Below are 23307 nucleotides of genomic sequence, written 5' to 3' on the forward strand. Positions count from 1 at the left end.
CATGTTGCCTTCCCGTTAATTTCTGTTTAGCTTCTATTAATTATTATTCTGTTAGCATACTGTTTAATTGCACAAGTTTATATTATTGTCATGTCCTAGCCTCGTCACTACTTCGCCAAGGTTAGGCTCGGCACTTACCAGTACATGGGGTCGGTTGTATTGATTCTGCACTCTGCATTTTCTGTGCAGATCCCGGTACTGGACCATACTGATCAGAGTTTGGGTTGCTGCCTTTAGTCCACAGGAGACCCAAGGTAGATCTGCCGGCGTTCGCAGACCCTGGAGTCCCCTTCCCTCTATCTTAGTTCTTGTTTTCTTTTATTCCGAAAAACAAATGTATTTCCTTTAAACCAGTATTTGTAGAAATTCTTAGACGTTCATGGATTGTGACACCAGATCTATATGGTAGTCTTGTACTAGAGTATTTAAAGCTGTTATAAAATTTCCGCACTTCATATCTGTTTAGTTTTAATTATTGTTAATTACTGTTTTGGTTAATGATTAACGTGTTAGAACTGTATCCGTTGGCTTGCCTAGCATTATCAGAGTTAGGCGCCATCACGATCCCGACGGTGGAAAATCCGGGTCGTGACACTTAGGCAAATAGATCTGACCATGGCCAAGCCGGAGAAGATTTGGGTGCCGAATTTTTGTTCGTCTCCATTTTTAGTTTTAATACAATATATATTGTATTTTGCTTGGCCGAAAAACGATATCTCCGGCGAACTTTCTTCTCTTCTTTGATATTTTAGTCACAAATACATTGCATTCTGTATAAATACACTCAAATATATTATATTTTTGTATAAATTCATTATTTTTTTGCCTGTATTTATGTATTCCGAAGGTCTGTATTTTTTTTTGAATACAACCAAATATCACTGTGTTTTGTGATTTTTTTTGTTTGAATACAGTGTACTTAATATGGTAAATTGAATACAATGTATAATAGTGAATAATGAATATATGTGAATTGAATACAATATATACTGTCGAATTGAATACAATGGTATTCACCCTATTTCTCGATTGCTTCACTATATTTATATAAATACAGTCGCGCGAATACATGGAATACAATACAATATCCGCGAAATTTATGTAAAATTAATTTTGTTGAGTTCAATTAGGAGTGATATACGCTAATTGATCCTCTTTCCGTTATTAAACAAACGGGCTCACCAATATTTTAGGCGAATTTCGCTACTGTATTCATGAATACAGTAGCACGAATACAGTCGCGTAGCAACAAAATTTATGTAGAATTAATTTTGTAAGTTAAATTAGGAGTGGTACACGCTAATTAATCCTCTTTCCATTATTAAGCAGCCGGATTTCCCTTTTTTTTAGGCAAATTTCGCTACTGTATTCATGAATATAGTAGTCTGAAATATAGCGAATACAGTCGCACATCTGGATTCCCCTATTTTTTAGGCGAATTTCGCTATTGTATTCATGAATACAGTAGCGCAAATACATCGAATACAATCGCGTAATAACTAAATAGTTGCTATAGGAAGTAATTATGTACTCCCTCCGATTCAAATAGATGAGGTACTTTCCTTTCTAGTCTGTTCCAAAATGAACGACACATTTCTAAATTTGGAAATAATTCAACTTTAAACTCTTTATTTTACATATTTTACCCTTAATGAGAAGCTTTTATAACTACACAAATGCATGGTCCCACAAAGTTTTTACCCCTTAAGCTTTTAAGACCACAAGTTTCAAAAGTTTTTTTTTTTTTTCTTAAACTCCGTGCCGAGTCAAACTACCTCATCTAAATTGAAATGGATGGAGTATATGGTAGCTATAAGAAGTTAATAGTCACTAACAATAGTGGTTTTTGAAAATTCCTCTTTACAAAACTAGTCGGTCATATTCATAGTTTACTTTTTTCTAGCCATATACATAGATTATACATTGATTATACACAATTATACATATATAATACATAAATTATGCATGCATTATACCTCCACCTGTTATTTTTAGTTTAAGCGGTTAAATGGATTGGGTTTAATTCTTTAATGACATTCTCTTGTCTAAACATCAACGGTGTCAAAAGATGGCCTCATTTTTGCATGTTGATTTAAAGTTAAACTTATACGTGCACAGTTAAAAAAAAAAAAAAAAAAGACTTAGACGCTATACCTTTAGAATTAGTTTTCCCTTAAAATTGTGCTGATGGTAAGAGAATTGAGGAAAATAAGCAAAATTTGGGTTTTGTGCATGTGTGGAATGGTAGATAGCTTTTCAACCAGTGTATTTCAAATGTGTTGAGAACTACGTACCTTTACATCTTAGGTTCGTTTGGTTGGCAAACAAGTCATTACATAATTAATTATTTCAAAATTAATTATTTCAGCATTGTTATTCCATCTTCTCATAACGATAAAAAAATATTATAATTCCGGAATAACTAATCTCGGTATTAATTATACCACGATATTATCCTAATTAAATATGAGTAAACTCATTTCAAACTTAATTTAAAATTTGATTATCCTTTATCCCTCATAACAAACGAGCCATATATAGATAATTAATTGTTCTGAATCATGCACGCATATTAATGTAGATAAGCTTATTGAGTTTGTCTGTGGGCTAAACTTAGTACTTCTGTTATCAACTAGCTATATAGGTACTTCACTGTAAATGTTTATTGTTGCATGCCGAGTAAACAAATCACCATGCAATCGCTATTTCTCTTTTATTGCATGATTTTTTTTGGTTCAGTCTCTACTTATACTGTTATACATACCATACTCGTGATCTGATCTTTTATTTGATTTTTTTAATGCGTATTTGGGGTATAGTGGCAAGGTTTTCCAGAATTGGCCACTTAGTGGTGGTCCTCTAATATCATGAAATCAGCACTACTTTTTCTTTGGAAGAAATTAAATAGGTAGGATATGGTGAAATCACTGTGGTGCAACTTTAGTTGTGACGTTCGCGACCCAAATGTTATTTCAAATAATCTCGACTTCCATATATGCTCTTGAGTGATCATAGCAAGGGACTCTAGGCTCAAAGTCGTCGACCGCCTATAATTACATTTGAATCCTCTTTTATTTCTCAAATGCTTTCTATCTGTTTCTTCATTGCAATGGTTAACAATAGGACTTGTAGCCCGTATACCCAGAGGTAGAGCCAGGATTTCAAGCTTATGGGTTCGGGATTCTAATCGTTTTAAGTTACTGGGTTCTAAATTAATAATTCATACATACTTAAATGGATTTTCTAAGACAAATACAAGATTCAAATCAGAGCTACTGGGTTCAGCCGAGCCGTTCCCCGCACTCTAGCTCCGCCCCTGCATATACCACCACTAAAAATACAGTCATGAAAATTATATATTGATTTATCTATTGGAATCGTATCATTTTTGAAAAAGCACTCAACATTTTTATGTTGCCCCTTCTCCTAATAGGAAGTAAGAAAACCTAATACCTAGTAGGTAGCAACAACCGTAGAAATTGAGCACTTATTGAATGGGGTAGGCATCTTGGTTGACACGGATCTTAGGAAGCTAGTGGTAGAAATTAGGAGGGTGAACGACAGACTGATGGCTATTAAGCTGGTTGTGGGAGGATCTACTTTAAATGTGATTAGTGATGCACACCTCAAGTAGGTTTGGATGAGGAGATCAAGAGGCGCTTCTTGAAAGAATTTGACGGGTTGGTACGTGGCATTCCGCTCACCGAGAAGTTATTCATAGGAGGTGACTTCAGTGGTCACATTGGGGCGACATCTAAGGGGTATGACAGCACGCATGACGGCTTTGGCTTTGGAGTTAGGAACGGAGGAGGTACTTTGTTGTTGGACTGTGCTAAAGCCTTTGATTTGGTGATTGCCAACTCGTGTTTTCTGAAAAGGGAGGAGCACTTGATTACATTCCTGAGCTCGTCGGCCAAGACTCAAATTGATTATCTACTCCTACGGAAGTGCGATAAGAATTTGTGCATGGATTGCAAGGCTATGCCAAGTGAGAATCTCACGACTCAGCATAGATTATTGGTGATAGACTTAGAGATCGCGAGGAAGAGGAGGAAGAGGGCCGTGTATGGTCAAAGCGCAGGAGTTAGGGGGGGAGTTATTGGCTATGGGAGCCTGGAGGAGCAGTGGGGACGCGAGCTGTATGTGGAACACGACAGCAGAGTGTATTAGAGTAGCTGCGAGAGAAAGGTTAGGGGTCTCGAAGGATTTCTCTGGCGGCCACAAAGGTAACTGGTGGTGGAGTGAGGAGGTACAAGAGAAAGTGGAAGCCAAGCACGCGGCGTACTTGACGCTTATATAGAGCATGAACGATGAGGCGAAGAGGATGAACATGGAGGGGTATAGGAGGGCTAGAAGGAGGTGAAGTTAGCGGTTATTACGGCTAAGACTGTGGCGTTTGGGCGTTTGTATGAAGAGCTTGGGGCCAAAGGCGGGGACAAGAAGCTACACAAGATACCAAGGTGAGGGAGCGGAAGGCCCGTGATCTGGATCAAGTTAAGTGTATCAAAGATGAGGAAGGTAGAGTTTTGATGGAAGAGACTCATATTAGACGAAGATGGCAGACATATTTCCATAAACTCCTGAACGAAGAGGGTGATAAGGACATTGTGTTGGGCGAATTAGAGCACTTCGATATGCGTCGGGATTTCGAGTATTGTAGGATCATAAGAGTAGAGGAGGTCAAGGGGGCTATGCGTAAGATGAATAGGGGTACAGCTTTTGGGCCAGATAAAATACCTGTGGAATTTTGGAAGAATGTGGATAGGGTAGGTTTGGAGTGGCTCACTAGGCTGTTCAACATCATTTTTAGGACCAAGAAGATGACCGATGAATGAAGGTGGAGTACAATGATTCCTCTGTATAAAATAAGGGCGATATCCAAAGTTTCAATAATTATAAGCGGATTAAGTTGTTAAGCCATACCATGAAAGTTTGGGAGAGGGTGGTTGAAGTGAGGGTGAGAATCAGTATGTCCATTTCTAAGAACTAGTTCGGTTTCATGCGGGGGTCGTTCGACTATGGAAGCCATTCACAATGTGAGGATATTGGTGGAGCGGTATAGGGAGATGAAGAAGGAATTACACATGGTGTTCATTGACCTAGAGAAAGCATATGACAAAGTCCCGAGAGAGGTGCTCTAGTGATGCTTGGAGGCTAAAAGGATCCTAGTAGCTTTTATTAGGGTGATTAAGGACATGTATGATAAAGCTAAGACTCGGGTTAGGACAACGGGAGGAGACTCAAAACACTTTTCGGTTATGATGGGATTGCACCAGGGATCAGCTCTTAGTCCATTCTTATTTTCCTTGGCGATGGACACATTGACGTGACACATTCAAGGTGAGGTGCCATGGTGTATGTTATTTGTGATGACATAGTTTTAATTGACGAGACACATGGTGGTGTTAACGAGAGGCTGGAGGTTTGGAGGCAGACCCTAGAGTCTAAGGGTGTCAAGTTGAGCAGGACCAAGACGAATACTTAGAGTGCAAGTTCAGCAACGGTACCTAGGAAGGGGATATGGAGGCGAGGCTTGATACGCAAGTCATCCCAAAGAGAGGTAGCTTCAAGTATCTTGGATCTATAATACAAGGTAACAGGGAGATTGATGAAGATGTCACACATCGTATTGGAGCAGGATGGATAAAGTGGAGGCTTGCTTCCGGTGTCTTGTGTGATAAGAATGTGCCGCTAAGACTTAAAGGTAAGTTATACAAGGTTGTAGTGAGACCGACTATGTTGTATGGAGCAGAGTGTTAGCCGGTCAAAAACACTCATACCCAGAAGCTAAAAAGTAGCTGAGATGAGGATGTGTGGGCATACCCGGTTGGATAAGATTAGGAATGAAGTTATTCGGGAAAAGGTGGGAGTGGCCCCTGTGGAGGATAAGATGAGGCGAGATTGAGATGGTTTGGGCATGTTAAGAGGAGAAGTATAGAAGCCCCAGTTAGAAGGTACGGGCGGTTAACCTCAGTGGGTAGCAGTAGGGGTAGAGGTAGGCCTAAGAAGTCTTGGGGAGAGGTTATTAGGCGGGATATGGTGCAGCTGGAGCTGGCTGAGGATATGGTCCTAGACAGGAGGGTGTGGAGGTCAAAGATTAGTTTCTCTTTATCTTACTCAGTTCGCTAGCATTAGTGTTAGTATGATATATTTTCTCCATATACGGCTATTACTACCTAGAGTTTGATTGCATTCTTGGATTCGATCTTATTTCATATTGTTGTTATTCCTACTTGTTGCAATTACCTTTTCTTTTTTCAGTCTTTCTGTAGCTGAGGGTTTATTGGAAACAACCTCTCTACCCTTCTAGGGACAGGGATAAGGTTGCGTACATCTTACCCTTTCCAAACCCTAATTGCAAAAAACTATTGGATTTGTTGTTGTTGTTGTTATTGAAGTTGAGATCACTCTGCTGTTGTTTTAGTGTTAGTAATTGTCACGAGCAATTTTCAATGAATCACCACCAAAGGGTATTATATTGTGGGATGGTTGGAATCCCTCCACCTTCAACCAAATTTCTCGAGTTCGAGTTATGTAATTGACAACTTCGAGCAGTGGCAAGGTCCGAGAAGAATTTGACTCACAAGTTTGTATACTTCTGGAATCATGTATAACCAAAAATATAAGATATGGAATAGTGACCGACCACAATATTCTGCACCACAGAATACCCATCCCATCCTTGCATTTTACTATTTTTAATCAATACTTGAGGATCTTTTATCCTATTTGGGTCTAGCTAATACAGGAAGATTGAGATACCTGAAAACATAGGATTTAAGGGTTTTAAGTACCTTTCAAGTTAAAGAAGTAACTCTAATTGGGTGTTAATTGGATCCGCCCAAACTTATTCGAAAACGTGTTCTTAGTGGTTCATCAAAGTCTAGACATGATGGAATCACTAATTTTTTTTAGGGGTCACTAGGTACGCGGACAAAATTATCACGAAATTATAGTCCTAAAATTAAAACCCTAGAATAATATAATTATAAATGTGATGGTATAAGGTGAGATAAAATGGAATATTCAAAATTTAATCTAGGACTAAGTTTATAAGTACATTTTTAGTTGACGGTCAACCAAACATTGTATAAATTTAATCTTACATTTTATCACACCTTATCCCATGTATCAAACGAACTCTTAATCTATAAAGGACATTATGTACAAACATCTATAAAGGACAATATGAGAAGTCCTTTACTTTATGTAATGTTTTACTAACATTTTCCTTTGGTGAAAAATGGTGCAACCAAAACCAATTGTCCTTTACTTCCCAAAGGCTCCTTTTTTGGCATCACTTTCAGCAAGCTGACCGACAAGCAGGTCCAATGTTGCAACACCAAGCTAATTTCAAAATTCAAAATTTCCAGAACGTTAGAACAAAAAATATGTACTTATATTAAAAAGGTCAAAAAGGAAAGGTACAACTCCTATTAGCTATAGTTAATAGCCATACATAGATCAACGGGACAAACATATGCGCATCTACCGCAACATATCCCAAACCCCTATATTTTCTTTGAAATAAAATTGAAACCAAGTCCAATTTCAAAGACCCTTTTCTCTCTCCTTTCCCCTTTCTCTCTGTAATAAACAGGAAACAACACAGTTTCACTTTCAAGTCCAAATCTTGGTTCCTTAATTATAGATCTGAGTTTTAGAATTTTTTATTAGTTGAGAGAGAAATAAATTAAAGGGAAGATTTTTAACTATGGAAAGTTTAATCGGATTGGTGAATCGGATTCAGAGAGCATGTACAGCTCTAGGTGACTATGGTGGTGGAGATAATGCATTTTCTTCACTATGGGATGCTCTTCCTTCAGTTGCTGTTGTTGGTGGTCAGGTACGTCCCATTTACGTTATTCGGTTTCTTCATTTTTCCCAGATGGGGTTAAACTGGAACTTGGATTTAACTTAGGGAGATTGATAATTACTAGATCCATGTCGGTTAAGGTGGAAATGAGCCTCTTGTATATGGGTTTATGTTTAGATTTTGATTTTAAGTTTTAAAAAGGTGGAATGTTGATTTATTCTTTTATTTGCCTCTGCTGTTGATTGTTCTTAAAGTAATCGTTTTTGTGTGCTATTTTTTGCTGAATATGGAGGCAATGAGATTCTTGAATATGGGTTTGTGCTTATTTTGGTTTTAAGTAGTGATAAGTTGGAATTTTGGTAATTTTTGCCTCTGTTATCGATTGTTGTTGAGAGTAATGTTTTCTTTTAAGCTAATTTCTTTGTGAATTCAGAGGAAATGAGACTCTTGAATATGGTTTTGTGCTGATTTGATTTCAAGTAGTGAAAAAGGTGGAATTTTGAATTTTACCTTTGTTATTCATGGTTATAGGGCTAATACTGTTTTTGTTGCTTGCTTGCATTAACTTAGAGTTCTGGAAAGTCATCTGTGTTGGAAAGCATAGTAGGCCGAGATTTTCTTCCTCGTGGATCAGGTGAGTTGCTTTGATTACGTTTATCTTTATAATAGTTTTACTTTTATCTGTCATTCGTCATGTCACTCTGACCTTGTACACTTCTATTTTACATAATCATCTGTGGTATCTATTCAGGGATTGTTACAAGGAGACCGTTGGTGCTGCAGCTTCATAAGACTGATGACGGACAGCAGGAATATGCAGAGTTTGGTCATCTGCCGAGAAGACGGTTCACAGATTTCGGTATATTGAATAACCTCTGTTGTGTCTTCTTCTTTTGGGCCATTAGTTTAATCCCCCCCCCCCACCCCCACCCACCCCCCCCACAGCCCCCAAAACCCATTTCTGAATTATCTTAACTCTTTACTAAGTCATGAGAGCTATGATGTCAGAAGTAACAAAGAGACACTTTTGCTTATAAGTGAAGTAAATGAGAGACATGATCACTTGTACGTAGAAGAGTAGCCATATTCAGCAACTTAATAGAATTGGTGTTTATGGAGACAGACCAGTAAATGTTAGTTATATTAGTTCGTTCTTTCGCTCTTCTTTCTCTTTCTCTTAATGTGTGTGTGCGTGTGAAGCGACATGTATGTGTGCCCTCGAGCACGTGTATCAGCAGTTTTACCTATTAGTATTAGATTCTGATTCGACAAAATATGTGTGTTCATTATGATTTTTCTAACAGCTGTTGTCCGCAAGGAGATTTCGGATGAAACTGATCGAATCACAGGGAAAACTAAGCAGATTTCTCCTGTTCCTATCCACCTGAGCATATACTCTCCAAATGGTATGCTGTCCACCATTTCTTTACATGTGCTTAATGATTCATTTATGGTCCCAACAAGTGATCTTTCTACATGCAGCAGTATGTTTTCTAATAGTTTCTGAACACAGTTAAGTATCAAAAATTTTTGTTTCTGAAGTTGGTTATTTCGCATACATGTCTGCTTTTCTAAATTAAAATCGAAGATGGACTTGATCTTTTGGTATTTCGTCTTAACGTTCTCATCTAATACCAAGAATGGGTGGTCTTTTCTCTTGTTCCTTTTGGTGGGTGACTGCTCTAAAGAGCATAGAATTCTCTCTTTATCGTGCTAACTCCATATTATGTGTTTTGTCTTGGCAGTGGTCAACTTAACACTGATTGATTTACCTGGTTTAACAAAAGTGGCTGTTGGTATGTTCTATACGTCCTTTCATTATTTGCATTCTTTTTAAGTCTATCAAAGCTGTCTCCAATGCAACAATATTCATTACTGCAGACGGGCAGTCTGAGACCATAGTTGAAGACATTGAAAATATGGTTCGAACGTATGTTGAAAAGGTAACAAGAAACTAATTTTACTTTGACATGTGCTCGGTTTGTATCCGTCTCTTTATCTGAACTCTTTCCTCTCATGTAGCCCAACTGCATTATTCTAGCAGTTTCTCCTGCCAATCAGGATATTGCCACCTCCGACGCAATAAAACTTGCAAGAGAAGTGGACCCCACAGGTATAATCTTTTGATATTAACATTTCGGGGACTCTTGAGTCCAGTAGTTTGAGTACTTGTCAAAGAGTATCCATATTTTAGGAAATGTACAATGCTCGACTTTGCCATTATCATTATCATGCAGGTGAAAGGACATTTGGAGTGTTGACCAAGTTAGATTTGATGGACAAAGGCACTAATGCTCTAGATGTGAGTTTTATTTATTTATTATATTACCTGCAAATTTTTTATTTTGGTTAATCCATCTATATTAATTGCTTCATGACTTGGATAGCATATCCAAATCTCACTCTCCGAGTCTTTGTTTCACTTTGTATACTGTAATTTGGTAGCACTACGAGTAGTTGATTCTTTTTCCTCGAATTTAAGGTTCTTGAAGGAAGAGCTTATCGTTTGCAACATCCCTGGGTTGGTATTGTGAATCGTTCACAAGCGGACATAAACAAAAATGTAGACATGATCTATGCAAGAAGAAAGGAGCGAGAATATTTTGCTACCAGTCCGGACTATGGGCATCTGGCTAGTAAAATGGGTTCAGAGTACCTTGCAAAACTACTGTCAAAGGTATACATTTAGTTATTTTCGTGTAAGGAGGAGTTCCTAAATAAGTTAAGCAGAGTTCATATTCAGATTGTTTCCATTTCAGCACTTGGAACAATTTATTAAGGCAAGAATACCAAGTATCACCTCACTTATCAATAAAAGCATAGATGAGCTTGAATCGGAAATGGACCACCTTGGAAGGCCTATTGCTGTTGATTCAGGCGTAAGCTCTGATTTCTATATCTCTCATTGCTACTGTTGATCAAGAGATTTTGCTAGTCTCAGTGACTGAACTGGTCTATTTCAGGCTCAACTGTATACCATTTTGGAACTTTGCCGTGCCTTTGATAAGATATTTAAGGAGCATCTAGATGGAGGGTAAGTGGATTACTTTTTTTTTTTTCCTTAAATTTCCAAATATTAGGGAAATTTGGACCAAGACTGTGCTAGTCCCATATTGTTTTCAGCTTAATTCTCGTTATCTGTGATGAGACTTTTGCTTTTTTTGGGGTGGGGCCTGGGACGGGGATGAGTAGAGTGTAAAGAGGACTTTCGGAGACCACCTAATGTAACACATAATCTAACTTTCATTAGTGTAGTGCTTAAAAAAATCAAAAGGAACATAGTGGAGAACCAGAAAGCAAAGGGGAATATATAAATTGGTGACACATTTTGACCGTGTGTTCACTCTATGTGAGGTTTTCAGTAGACATTGGTCAAACTTATTCATGACTTTATATACCATTTTTTTGAGGGGGAGGGGGGTGGACTAGAGTTGAAAGAGGGTTTTGGCAAAGGATGAAAAAGGACCACAAATATGACATACTACCAATAAAACACAAGGAATTTAAATAAATTTTACTCATGAGAACTTGAAAAATCAAAAGGATCTATAGTATAGTACCCTTAAAACACAAGGAACTTAAATAAATTGGCAACTTATCCCAGTAGACACGTCACACTCGTCTATCTTGTCTGTAAAGGATAAACTTGCTTGTACTGATTCACGATGAACTTCCAGTTTATTGCTTGGTTTGAACATATCTAACATGTATTAATCTCTTTTTGTCAATCAGTCGACCTGGTGGTGATCGAATTTATGGAGTTTTTGACAACCAACTACCTGCTGCTTTGAGAAAACTCCCGTTTGACCGATATCTTTCTGTGCAAAATGTGAGGAAAGTTGTTTCAGAGGCAGATGGTTACCAGCCTCACTTGATAGCACCTGAACAAGGTTATAGACGGCTAATCGAAGGGGCCTTAAATTATTTTAGAGGCCCAGCTGAAGCCTCTGTTGATGCTGTAAGTAATTGTTAAAAATTTATCAGGGCCAAGTAGTTAATGCTTTTTATCGACGTTAAGTTTATATGCAACTAACCCTCGAAACTACATATCAGGTTCACTTTGTGTTGAAGGAACTAGTGAGGAAATCTATTGGGGAATGTCAGGTAATATGGTGACCAGGCAGCTGGATTGAATTCTACTTTTTCTACCTCCCCTCTCACAACCCCTTCCTCCCTTTTCCTATTATTTCTAAATGTGTATTGGTGGAGCAGGAGTTGAAGCGGTTTCCCAGTTTGCAATCTACAATAGCTGCAGCTTCTAATGAAGCCTTAGAAAAATTTCGGGATGAAGGTAAAAAGACGGTAGTAAGACTAGTGGACATGGAATCATCTTACTTAACAGTGGATTTCTTCAGAAAACTACCTCAGGAGATGGAAAACCAGAAAGGGGGAAAGCCAGAAGCTTCTGCTGCCGTAGACCGCTACGGAGAATATCACTTTCGGCGGATAGGTTCAAATGTATCATCTTATGTGAATATGGTGTCGGATACATTGAGGAACACAATCCCCAAAGCAGTGGTTTATTGTCAAGTTAAGGAGGCCAAACAATCTTTGTTAAATTACTTCTACACTCAGATTGGGAAGAAAGAGGTACTTGCTCAGTGTCCCTTGTATTCATGTTTATTTAATTTTAACACAATCGTTTGTTCATTGCAAGATCAAGGACTCAAAAATCTGATTCAAGTTCTTTTTCCCCCCATGAAAACTACCGTTATCTTGATTAGACATACAATCTACCACATATGACTGAGTTTTAAGGTGTTGTTGAATATTATAGCTTAAGAGTACAAGTCTGCTAAGGGTTTGAGTTTTACATCTCTTAAGTTGTTTTGGAAATATTGGTTACTCTTCAAAGAAAGACTCTGCATCATCGAAATCTTGTCATGTTGGCGCTGGTTCTTGCTAGTGTAATAACAAGTGAGCGAATTGATAATCGGAGGAACATTTTCCTTAACCAAAATTCTATGAGCATTGCAATAAGATAGACTTTAGTGTATCTAGATACAAGTGCTGACAGTTCTGTGAAAATTTATCTCAGGGCAAGGCACTTGCAGAACTGTTAGATGAAGACCCTGCATTGATGGAGAGAAGAATGCAGTGTGCTAAGAGGCTCGAACTATACAAGAAAGCAAGAGATGAGATTGATTCTGTAGCATGGGTACGATGAGATAATTGTGTGAGACCTTCTAATGATACCACAAATTCACGACTTGGGTGAATCAATGTTGCTGCTTTGATCAGCCTAAAATTCTTTAATTGTTGTAGAATTTTTTCACATTATTTGGCTTGGATTGTTGCTTTATTGTTACTATATATTTGTAATACGACATATTCATTTGCCATTCTGCTCAGGCTGTTCCTTCATTTTTGTACTTGAATTTTAGTCTGAGACTCTATTTTCTGACTCTAGACTTGATTTTTACACTGTAAATATCTTTCTAAAATGAGCAAGAAAAGAAAAATAGGCATAAACCAAAGCAATCATAAGAGAAGTGATCTCCATTGAGAGTTTGGTCCCTTTAAGAATTACACGGTTCAACTTACTGAGACAATAAGAATGGGATAAAAGTTGAAGGGCAAAAATGGAGAACAAATATGTGTACTAATTGTAAAATTGTAAAGAGAAGGATCACTTTAGGAGGGGAAAAAACGAAAATTTAGCTGGTGCTTTTCTGTCACTGGTTGGCTCAATCACTTGAAGGATTCTTTTTCAGATTCAAGCATTCTTCCATTATATTGCTTGTGCTAATACATTACATTCCAAAAACGTTTTGACAATGGATGTTTTTGGTGTGTTTGTAGTTTGTACTTCCTGCTGACTGCTTGTCAGCATTGGCTTAGAACAAACCTTGCCGTGGCTGTGTCCTGTTTCAGAGTTTGGCTTTGAACAAATCAATCCACAAACAATAGTGAAGGTATGCCAATGCTATGAATGATCCAATATCAAATACGGGTAAAAATATCAGCAAAAAATCATTCTCCGAACAAGAATTCTATTTTTCAAGCAAGAGAACTCAATTCATTTGACCTCTGTGCCAGTCTCTCAGGAATTTGAGATCTTTAACCGACAAGTGTCCAGGAACTTACAAATGAGATGAGCATACATAAAAGAGAACCAAATGAATGCGCAAATCAGCATACAAATTAAAGACTATTTTCCATCTTTTGACTGAAGTCGTGCCACTGATAACAATAGGCACATGAAACTAACTCACAGCACCTTTTGTCTAAAAGACACAGGGGGTTGGGAGGGGGCTAGTCAATTGATCTATTAGTAGTACCTACTCTTGCTGTCCACCTTATCCAGAGAGAAAAAGAAGTATCTACTCTTGCTTTCATGTATATCTACTATCACGAATTATCCGGAGGAAAGCAAATGAGTACCTCTAAGTCTCAATACATGGATGTCAGAAAGGCTTACAATCAGAGTGCCATGACAGGAGCGAATATGAGTATCCTCTTCAACTTCCTACATAACAAGGAAACCATGTTTAACTTCAAACCTTCATTTTTCACCCAAACGGTCACATAATTACTACCCTATGAATATCAATGCCATGGGCTGAAGCTAAGAAAAAAATTCCTGAACGAGCAGGTTGTCACTGAAGAGGCGTCGTTGATGCATTCTGTAACAGCTTCACCAGAATCAAACCCATATCCGCTAGTGACATGCCACATCCAAATTACATTTAATATCTAAGTACCTGAATTGGGTTAATCAAAGAGATTCACTGATACATGAAGGAAATGAAACTAATATAAACTACCCAAGTAAAATAACTGCACACGAGAATCCTTTGTCATTTTGGATTGAACATGAGGTTATTAATTTGATCAATCCGGATATCAGATATAGGCTCTATAGGTTGCTCATCGTCATCTATTGAAGGGCCATTGCTCAATGGTTCTCTCGTGAATTCATCTGTAGAATAGACCAAATGCAAACATTACTAGCTAGATCCCACCATTGCGTAAAGCAACTACACATCACATGTTCTCAACAGACTGCTAAAATTGTGTTACGCATGTGCAAGACAGAAACTCAAAGAAGATCCTTTCCACCGCCATAACGAGAAAGGCAGCTTACAATTACCATATATCATGCTGAAAGAAGTTGGAGGAGGGGTAGCCAAGAAGTTGAGCCCAATGTAAAATCCTACAGCTAGTACTATAGTCGTCATCGCATAAGCTGGCACAGCTAATGCCCAGTACCTGAAAAATGAACATCAATTTAACAGGAAGTCACATACATCTTGTGACAATTAGTAGGTAACCAGCTAAGCTCTCAAGTCTTCACCAAGCAAATTATTTTCCTCTCAAACACTCTGCAAATGCTTTAAGTCCCTTTCATGCAGTTGTACACTTGTAAAATGTGGGAGCAGTATATCTCAATATCTGAAATGCATGCAGGTAAGGAGTTAATATATCAAAATTTCATGCATTTTGTTTTTCATTTGTTTAAAAATAGGTGAATTTCTTTTTCAACCGAACGCCATTAAAGATTCATAGGTGTTTTTTCTTTTTTTGCACAAACCGAGAAACTTTTCTCTAATTGTGTTTGCTTGGACAAAAAAGGCCGAAAACATTTCAGAAGTCTATCTTTCAACACTTGTTGGAAACAAAAGCCATTTGCAGCCATGAAGCTAAGCAGAACCTAGTTAATTGGAATAAAACTAGCCAGCTTCTGGCTCGGGTGTTAAACAGACCAAAGAAGCTAGGCACAACCTAGTTAAGTGGAACTACATTTTGTTTACCTGCTCGGATAGTAAACAATACCCAAAGAATGCAACCAATTTTCTGGAAGATATGCCCACACCAGGAAAAGAACTGTCCACAAAAATAATAGAGACAGATCAGACTTCCCTATGTGTGAAATCAAATGACTGTTGGAATACAAGTGGAATTAGGTTAAAGCAAAGCAGAGTGCAGACATACATACAAAAGATGAGAGCTCAATGCTTTACGACAGACAACAGATTGTAGAAATATCAACTGTTTTCAACGTTAGCAGAGTAATATATCCAGTCTAACATTGATTTCCAAGAAAAATGAGTTGGCAATTCGACCCTTTATCCAGATAGTTGCCACAAAGGCAAAGCAGTGGAACCAAAAGGGAAGGCTCACATGTAACGAAGATGAATGCATAACGATAACATTACACCACTAAAGATTCAACTGTATTGCCAGACCATGAAATCAAAGGCAAAAGCAAATATTCAAATAAATGGATATATTCCAAGTAACAAACTAAAAGAATAGACCTGTAGCAACAACAGTAGTAATGGAGCCAACAAATCCATAAACTTCAGTAGTCTTGGGTCCTTGATCTCCAGAAACACCAAATCCTGAACCTCTGTCATCTGAATCTGGAAAGAATACAGTGGTCGTCCTATTTTTGGAGAAACTTAAGATCCTCCTAGGACTATTAACGGAACGAGGATCTTCCCAACCTTTATCTTCCGGCATCCCAAGATCACACAAGGGCCAAAGCGTCACTCTGAATAAGAATTAAAACTGCCCCAAAGATTCCCAAAACACCCAGAGCATAGATATTAGTACTAAAAAATCTGCAAGCAGCATTAACAATTTCCACAAAACACCCAGCAAGCAAAAGCATAACAACCATGAGGATCATTAGTTGCATAGAAATTATGGAACTAAAGGAGACTAGCAGGCGTTTTCGTCCTTATATTTCAGCCCCGTCTGAAAGGGGAAGAAAAGATGTCCCAAACAGGTGTGACATGAATTTCACTCGGAAAAAGAGTTGAAGTATCGTGAGTGAAACCATTATTTCACTCGAAATACTCCTCAAACAAGTTTTTTCAACTTCAAAAAATTCCTTATTTCAAGTTGATTTGAAATCGATGGCCAAACGAATCATTTCATGATTGAATAACTAAAAGAACAAATTTGTTGTCAGTTTTCACTATTAACTGTTCAAAGTACAAAAGAAAAATAGAAAAATAGGACGTGGCTAATTCCTGGAAAAATTTAGTCTGCTGTAAACTCCAATCAATTAGGTGCTTGTGAAATGCAGTGAAAAGACAACAACAATAAAACGTCTCTATCCCAAAATTAGCTTTGCTCAGCTAATTTTCTAGTATGTACTCTGAAAGAAAATGAAAACAATTTGAGAATGCAGAAAATCAAATACCTGAGGAAGTCCTTTCTCAGTGTCGAGCAAATTGGGGCATTTTTCAAGTCCTAATTCCAAATTCAGAAGTACCCCAACTCTTTTTTAATATATATTTCTAAATCTTAGATATAAAATGGGACTCACAACAAGAACGTAACAAACATAATATTTGAGTTTCATTTCAGATTCGATAAACGCAATTCCAAAAATTATAATAGTACCCCTAAAATGCAATTATATAGACATATGTCTGAATTAAATCCACAAGAGAAAAACTGCTCACCGAGTTCCTTCAGCTGCTACCCAATTTGGAGACATCTCAGCTCTGCAATTGAAAAGGATAAAGGAAGTTTTGAGTTGTGACTTCTCCGGCATGTAAATCTCTCTTTTATCTCCATTCATTCTGTTAAAACAATTGGAACCATTTTGTTTTTTTCCTGATTAATTTCTCAACACAACAAATTTTTATAATAACAAAAATAAATTTGTTTATAAAAGAACGTGCATAGGAAATTCTTTTGAAGTCAAATGTATCAGGAAAAATACTGCGCAAAAAATAATAAGGCCAAAAAATCTAAATAAAAGATCGTATACCTTCTTGTAGTTTTATAATGACTAAGTGGGCATATAAGTTAACCAGAGCCAATTAACCAGAGCCAAAGCCAGAATTTGAAACTTATGTGTTTAACATTCTAATTTTTTTAAGTAATTGAGTTCTAAATTAACAATTTATACGTAATTCAATGATTTTTTAAAATAAATGCATAATTTGGACAACCGAACCCGAATTCAAAGGGCTAGCTCCGCCCCTGAAGTTAACAATCTTTTATAGAGAAAAATTTATAAGTGTAATTCCTCTTCCATTCCCTTCTTATTTATATGATGTTCATAAATAATTTTAATTATAAAAAATAGTACTAATATTTATTAGTGATTGTATTTAGAGTAAAGGTGTTAACCGGACCAGCTGGACATGAAAAAAGATAGCCCATCCGGTTAATAGGGCGGGCTGAGTAGTGGGATGGCTTACCGGGCTGATAGCGGGCTGGGAATTTCCAGGTTAAATTGGGCATGTTCGGGTTCGGGCTTATCGGGTCCGGACCAGGCCGAGTTATTTTTTCTAGTGTATTAGGTTTTCCTTATTCAATGTAATTGATACTTAAGTGTTTGTAAATTTTTAATTAAGGAAATAAGTATTTTAAGGCATAAAATTAAACTTTTAAGCTTTAAACTTTTAAATTTGAAATTCGAATTTTAAAATTTTAAAATTGAAACTAAGTGCCTACAAAAAATTATTTAATAGACCAATATGTTAGGATCAAACTCCGAAGGCTTTCGTTTCATTTTTTCATTGAATAATAAATAATACTTAAAATTAATTTGCAAGTTCTATTTTGATTTTTTATTTTGGAACTTGCAAATTAAAAGTTTACAACAATTATAAAAAATAAGAAAGAGTACATCACATGCTTTACATCATTTTGGTAGGTTCATTCATGTCAGCATGAGTTTTTTAGTTTCCGGCATTGCTTGAATCGGAACCATAAGCCATTATATCTCCAATTTCTTGGTCCTCCGTTTCATCTACCTCTTCACGCCCTTGATTTCGCCATTCTGATCTTATCCAATCTCTGAAGCACAGTAGAACTTCCAAAGCGTTGCTACCGAATGAATGACGGGTATCTCCTAGCTGCTGCCTTGCTTGGCTAGATGCGCTCTCTGATGCAACTGTTGAAATCGGCACATTTAGCACATCTCGAGCCATGGCCGAAAGAACAGAAAATTAATTTGAGTTGCTCCTCCACTAACTCATCGGTAGAAATTCCTTTGTGTGGGGCTCTGGTGACTTTTGCAAGTATTGGAGTTCATCAATATTCCTGCTATTGGTTTGTTGATGCTCTCCTAATGTAGACCAAATTAAATAATCTTCAATGCCATCATTATCCTCCAAAGCACCGGATGCAGATGTAGAAACTGAACTTGAAGGAATATTTGTCTACAGCAGAAGAAGCATCAACAATGTTAGCATAATAATTATATAAAATTTGTAAATGTTTGTGTAGATCAGAAATACAAGTTTCAACATTAGGGCTTTCAGTTGGTCCAATATCCATTTAAATATATAAAACAGTAATTAATTAGCGACAAGTGGCCATTTTGAAAGAAGGGTTTAAAATAGCACCAATTAGGTAAATAGGGGGAATAGGATAGAAATATTTCTTAAATTTATCTAGCATAGATTCAACAACAGAACTATATCCTTTTTTCTTTTTGTTATGGAGTAAAAGAGAAATTTCAGTTATATGTACTAAACCATTTGCAAAAGTAGGATAATAAGCTCCAAAAAACTCAAGTGTAGCTACATAAAATTTTTGTAAAATTTTTACAACATCTTCAATTGTCATGACCCAAATCTCACATGTCGTGATGACGCCTATCGCAATACTAGGAAATCCGACAATCGCAATAAACCACGTATCTTTAAATTTAGAAACATCGTAAAATAAGCTCAAGAGTAGAATCTCATAAATACTGAAAAGAAAGATACCATGACTCAATAGAATATCCCCCAAAATCTTGGTGTCACTGAGACATGAGCATTTAACTAACAACATAGTCTGACTGCTGAACATTGTCTAGAAAGATGGAACATTACAAATAACTAAAAAGAAGGAGAATCAAGGTTTGCGGACGCCAAGGCAGCTACCTCAAAAGTCTCGGATAGATAAAGCTCCAAATCTAGCAACCGCCGTGCTAAAAAATACCTGGATCAACACACGAAGTGCAGAGTGTAGTATGAGTACAACCGACCCAATGTACTCAATAAGTAACAAGACTAACCTTGGGTTGAAAGCAGTGACGAGCTCAACCAATACAGTCCAAATACAAATCTTTAACAATATAGTTAGGACAGGAAATATGATAATAATATTTAAAAGGAACTAATAATCTGTTGGTACACTCTATAGGAATGTAGATATGCTATCAGGTTTAACAGTTAAGCTCAGTGCAGATAAAATATACCAAGTATGACTGATATGAGGAATGTCACATCTCTATATCTACCTGTCAAATGTGCATGTCATATGTGATGCATCACAATGCACGTACTCACACTCTCAGAGTACTCAATCTGATTGTCTCAATTCTCGCTCATCACACTCAGTCACTAAGCACTGTACAGTACATGCGCTCACTGCTGGTATGTCAGACTCCGGACGGGCGGATCCTGCCCAAGCGCTAATATAAAGCCAATCTGGCTTGCTTCAACGTGCAGCCCGATCCCATAATAATATAGCCTAAAAGGTCTGCTGCGGCGTGTAGCCCGACCTATATAATATTATATATAAAGCCATAAGGCCTACTGCGACGTGCAACGCGATCAACAAATCTCACTCACAACACGGCTCTCAGGCCCTAACTTAGTCATTAATCTCTCAAGTCTCCCGGGCTCACAAATCTCATACCAATCAGCCCAAATAATGATATATAACACAACAATAAATAGTAACAGAGACTGGGATACGATATGTAAATGACGGATATGATTGAGTACAAAATTATCATCTAAGCAAATAATTCAATAGCAAAAAGACCCAGTGGGTCTCAACCTGATAAGCATATAGCGTAACATGACTTCTTACGTGGATTGCAGCTCAATTACTCTAACTCGTAGGGATCACAAGAATAGAAACAAGGTTTGATGACTACACAACACCACGGAATCGACCGAGTCACAATTACTACAGTGCACGCCCACACGTCCGTCACCTAGCATGTGCGTCACCTCAACACCAACCACATAACACGTAATTCAGGGATTCATACCCTCAGAACCAAGTTTAGAAGTGTTATTTACCTCAAAACCATGCAAATCTCTACTCCAATAAGCCCTGGCCTCGCGAATCAGCCTCCGAACACCTCGAATCTAGCCACAAACAACTCGATACAATCAACACAAGCTATAGGAATCAATTCCATATGACAAAGCTAAGTTCTTTAACAAAAGTAGAAAAGTCAACTCAAAAAATCAACCCGGGCCCAGGTCTCGGAATCCGACAAAATTAGCAAAATTCGAACACCCATTCAACCACGAATCCAACCATATAAAAATTACTCAATTCCGATCACAACTCGACCTTCAATTCATCAAATTGAGTAAGGAGTTCTCTTATGCAGTATTGGCAACAATGAACTATCACATATGGAAGGGGGGAACGAAGACCTATGGCAGAGCTCAGTTCCTAGACCACACAGAGTATGCGACCAAATTAAAAAAGAATGCAGAGTTCGAGTGATGGAGATACTCAGCAAGCGGAAAAGGGACAAGGATATGAGATGGCTGGAAGAAGTATATAGATAGATAGGAGATAGACATAACTAATACTTGTACAGAATAGGATAACAAATAGACTTACTTGGGCATAACAGAGTAAGTACGAGACTTTCTATATATAGCTAGATGATAGAGTGTTTTTGTTTCCTCATTGTACTTTGTTCTGGTGATGAATAAGATCTTTAAATTCCACAAAAAATAAAAAGTTTATACAATTTTTCTTAATTTTTCCAACCCAAAATACTATTAAATGATAAAAATAATGATAGATTCATGTATATTAACCAAATCTGAGTTCGGATCACTTACCCCAATAATTACTTGAAAATCCCTACAAGAATTGCCTCAATCCGTGCTCCTAAAATCAAATTATGAAATATAACTCTAACCCTCATTTTGATATTTAACAGTCGACCTAGATGTTCATCTTCACGACCGCAGAAAGTCCCTCGCGATCCCGAAGAACAAAAATAAGCTGCCCACAAAAGCAGCCTATGAGAATGCGAAGACCAAGTTGCGAACGCGATACACAGACTCCCAGACCTACGCGATTGCGAATCTCCTCACGCGATCGCGAAGAACAAATCGTGTGAACTCCAGTCTCCCTCATTCTTCTTCGCGAACACGACCTAACACACGCGTTTGTGTAGCACTGCCTTGCCAAGCTTTGCGATCGCATACACTTTTTTGCGAAAGCATAGAACTAATTCCCCAGCTGCCTACATTACTCTTCGCGACCGCGATCACGATCCTCCACTTGCAATCGCGTATAAGGAAACCAACAGCATAAAAAATCAGCAGTCCCTCCAAGTTCAAAATGCGCCAAACATGATCCGAATCACACCCGAGGCCCCCAGGACCTCAACAAAATATGCCAACAAGTCCTAAAATACGATACGAACTTAGTGGGAGCCCAACTATAAAGTTCATGGTGATACACTCCCATTTCTACCCCGTAATCTCAAGCCTCTGATGCAATCCGCCCGGCCTCTGATGCTCGTACTTTACTTGCTGACAATTTAGGCATCGAGCTACAAACCTTACTATATCTTTGTTCATCCTCCTCCACCAATAGTGCTGCCTCAAGTCCTGATACATCTTTGCGGCACCCAGATGAATGGAATACCACGAACCGTGGGCCTCTTTAAGAATCAACTCACGTAGCCCATCCGCATTGGGCACACAAATCCAACCCTGTATCTGCAACACCCCATCATTCCTAATAGTAACATCCTTTGAATCATCGTGCTGAATCATGTCCTTGAGGACAAGCAAATGAGGGTCATCATACTGACGCTATCTGATGCGATCATATAAGGAAGATCGAGAAACTACACAAGCTAGAACCCGACTGGGCTCCGAAACATCTAACCTCACGAACTGATTGGACAAGGCCTGAACATCTGATGCAAGTGGTTTCTCACCAACATGAATAAATACAAGGCTACCCATACTCACCGCCTTTCTACTCAAGGCATCGGCCACCATATTGGCCTTTTCGAGATGATACAAAATGGTAATATCATAGTCCTTTAGTAGCTCCAACCATCTCTGCTGCCTCAAATTTAGATCCTTTTGTTTGAACAAGTGCTGGAGACTCCGATGATCCGTAAATACCTCAAGGACACACCGTAGAGATAATGCCTCCAAATATTCAATGCATGAATGATGGCTCCCAACTCCACATCATGAATAGGGTAGTTCTTCTTATGAGGCTTCGACTGGCGTGAAACATAAGCAATCACTCCGCTCTCCTGAATCAATATGCACCCAATACCAATCCGAGAAGCATCACAATACACTGTATAAGAGCCTGATGCTGAAGGAAAAACTAGAACTGGAGTTGTGGTCAAGACAGTCTTGAGCTTCTGAAAGCTCTCCTAACATTCATCTGACCACCTAAATGGAGCACCCTTTTGGGTCAACCTGGTCAAAGGTGCTGCAATGGATGTAAACCCCTCCATGAAGCGATGATAATATCTGGCCAAGCCGAGAAAGCTCATAATCTCAGTAGCTGAA

At 37.9% G+C, this 23307-nt stretch overlaps 2 protein-coding genes across 2 annotated transcripts; one reads left to right on the forward strand and one right to left on the reverse strand.

Annotated features, from left to right (window-relative positions):
* Positions 1–7467: 7467 nt before the first annotated feature.
* On the forward strand, positions 7468–13225 carry LOC109238350 (dynamin-related protein 1E). The gene is made up of 15 exons (XM_019404786.1): positions 7468–7846; positions 8387–8450; positions 8568–8675; positions 9121–9222; positions 9562–9612; positions 9698–9759; positions 9839–9929; positions 10054–10118; positions 10299–10493; positions 10576–10695; positions 10780–10850; positions 11549–11774; positions 11870–11920; positions 12029–12406; positions 12855–13225. Exons 1-15 carry the CDS (start codon positions 7715–7717, stop codon positions 12981–12983), a joined length of 1845 nt encoding a protein of 614 aa, XP_019260331.1. The 5' UTR covers positions 7468–7714; the 3' UTR covers positions 12984–13225.
* Positions 13226–13749: 524 nt separating this feature from the next.
* Positions 13750–17508, reverse strand: LOC109238351 (phosphatidylinositol N-acetylglucosaminyltransferase subunit P). Its single transcript, XM_019404787.1, has 5 exons — positions 17236–17508; positions 16078–16330; positions 15571–15643; positions 14910–15028; positions 13750–14738 (listed from the first exon to the last, which is right to left on the reverse strand). The coding sequence occupies exons 2-5, from the start codon at positions 16280–16282 to the stop codon at positions 14617–14619; spliced, it is 519 nt and encodes a 172-aa protein (XP_019260332.1). The 5' UTR covers positions 16283–16330; positions 17236–17508; the 3' UTR covers positions 13750–14616.
* Positions 17509–23307: the final 5799 nt, after the last annotated feature.

This window comes from Nicotiana attenuata, unplaced genomic scaffold (assembly GCF_001879085.1).
Source record: "Nicotiana attenuata strain UT unplaced genomic scaffold, NIATTr2, whole genome shotgun sequence".
In the NCBI taxonomy this organism is placed as follows: Eukaryota; Viridiplantae; Streptophyta; class Magnoliopsida; order Solanales; family Solanaceae; genus Nicotiana; species Nicotiana attenuata.

Bases quoted from the DNA above. Each gene is read 5' to 3' on its own strand.
- LOC109238350 (XM_019404786.1), top strand. From the start codon at position 7,715: ATGGAAAGTTTAATCGGATTGGTGAATCGGATTCAGAGAGCATGTACA. The intron at 8,451-8,567 runs GTGAGTTGCTTT...GTATCTATTCAG, and splicing joins TTTTCTTCCTCGTGGATCAG to GGATTGTTACAAGGAGACCG. The intron at 11,775-11,869 runs GTAAGTAATTGT...ACTACATATCAG, and splicing joins CTGAAGCCTCTGTTGATGCT to GTTCACTTTGTGTTGAAGGA.
- LOC109238351 (XM_019404787.1), bottom strand. From the start codon at position 16,282: ATGCCGGAAGATAAAGGTTGGGAAGATCCTCGTTCCGTTAATAGTCCT. The intron at 15,644-16,077 runs GTCTATTCTTTT...TTTTGTGGACAG, and splicing joins TACTACTGTTGTTGCTACAG to TTCTTTTCCTGGTGTGGGCA. The intron at 15,029-15,570 runs GTAAACAAAATG...TTCATTTTTCAG, and splicing joins ATTGTTTACTATCCGAGCAG to GTACTGGGCATTAGCTGTGC.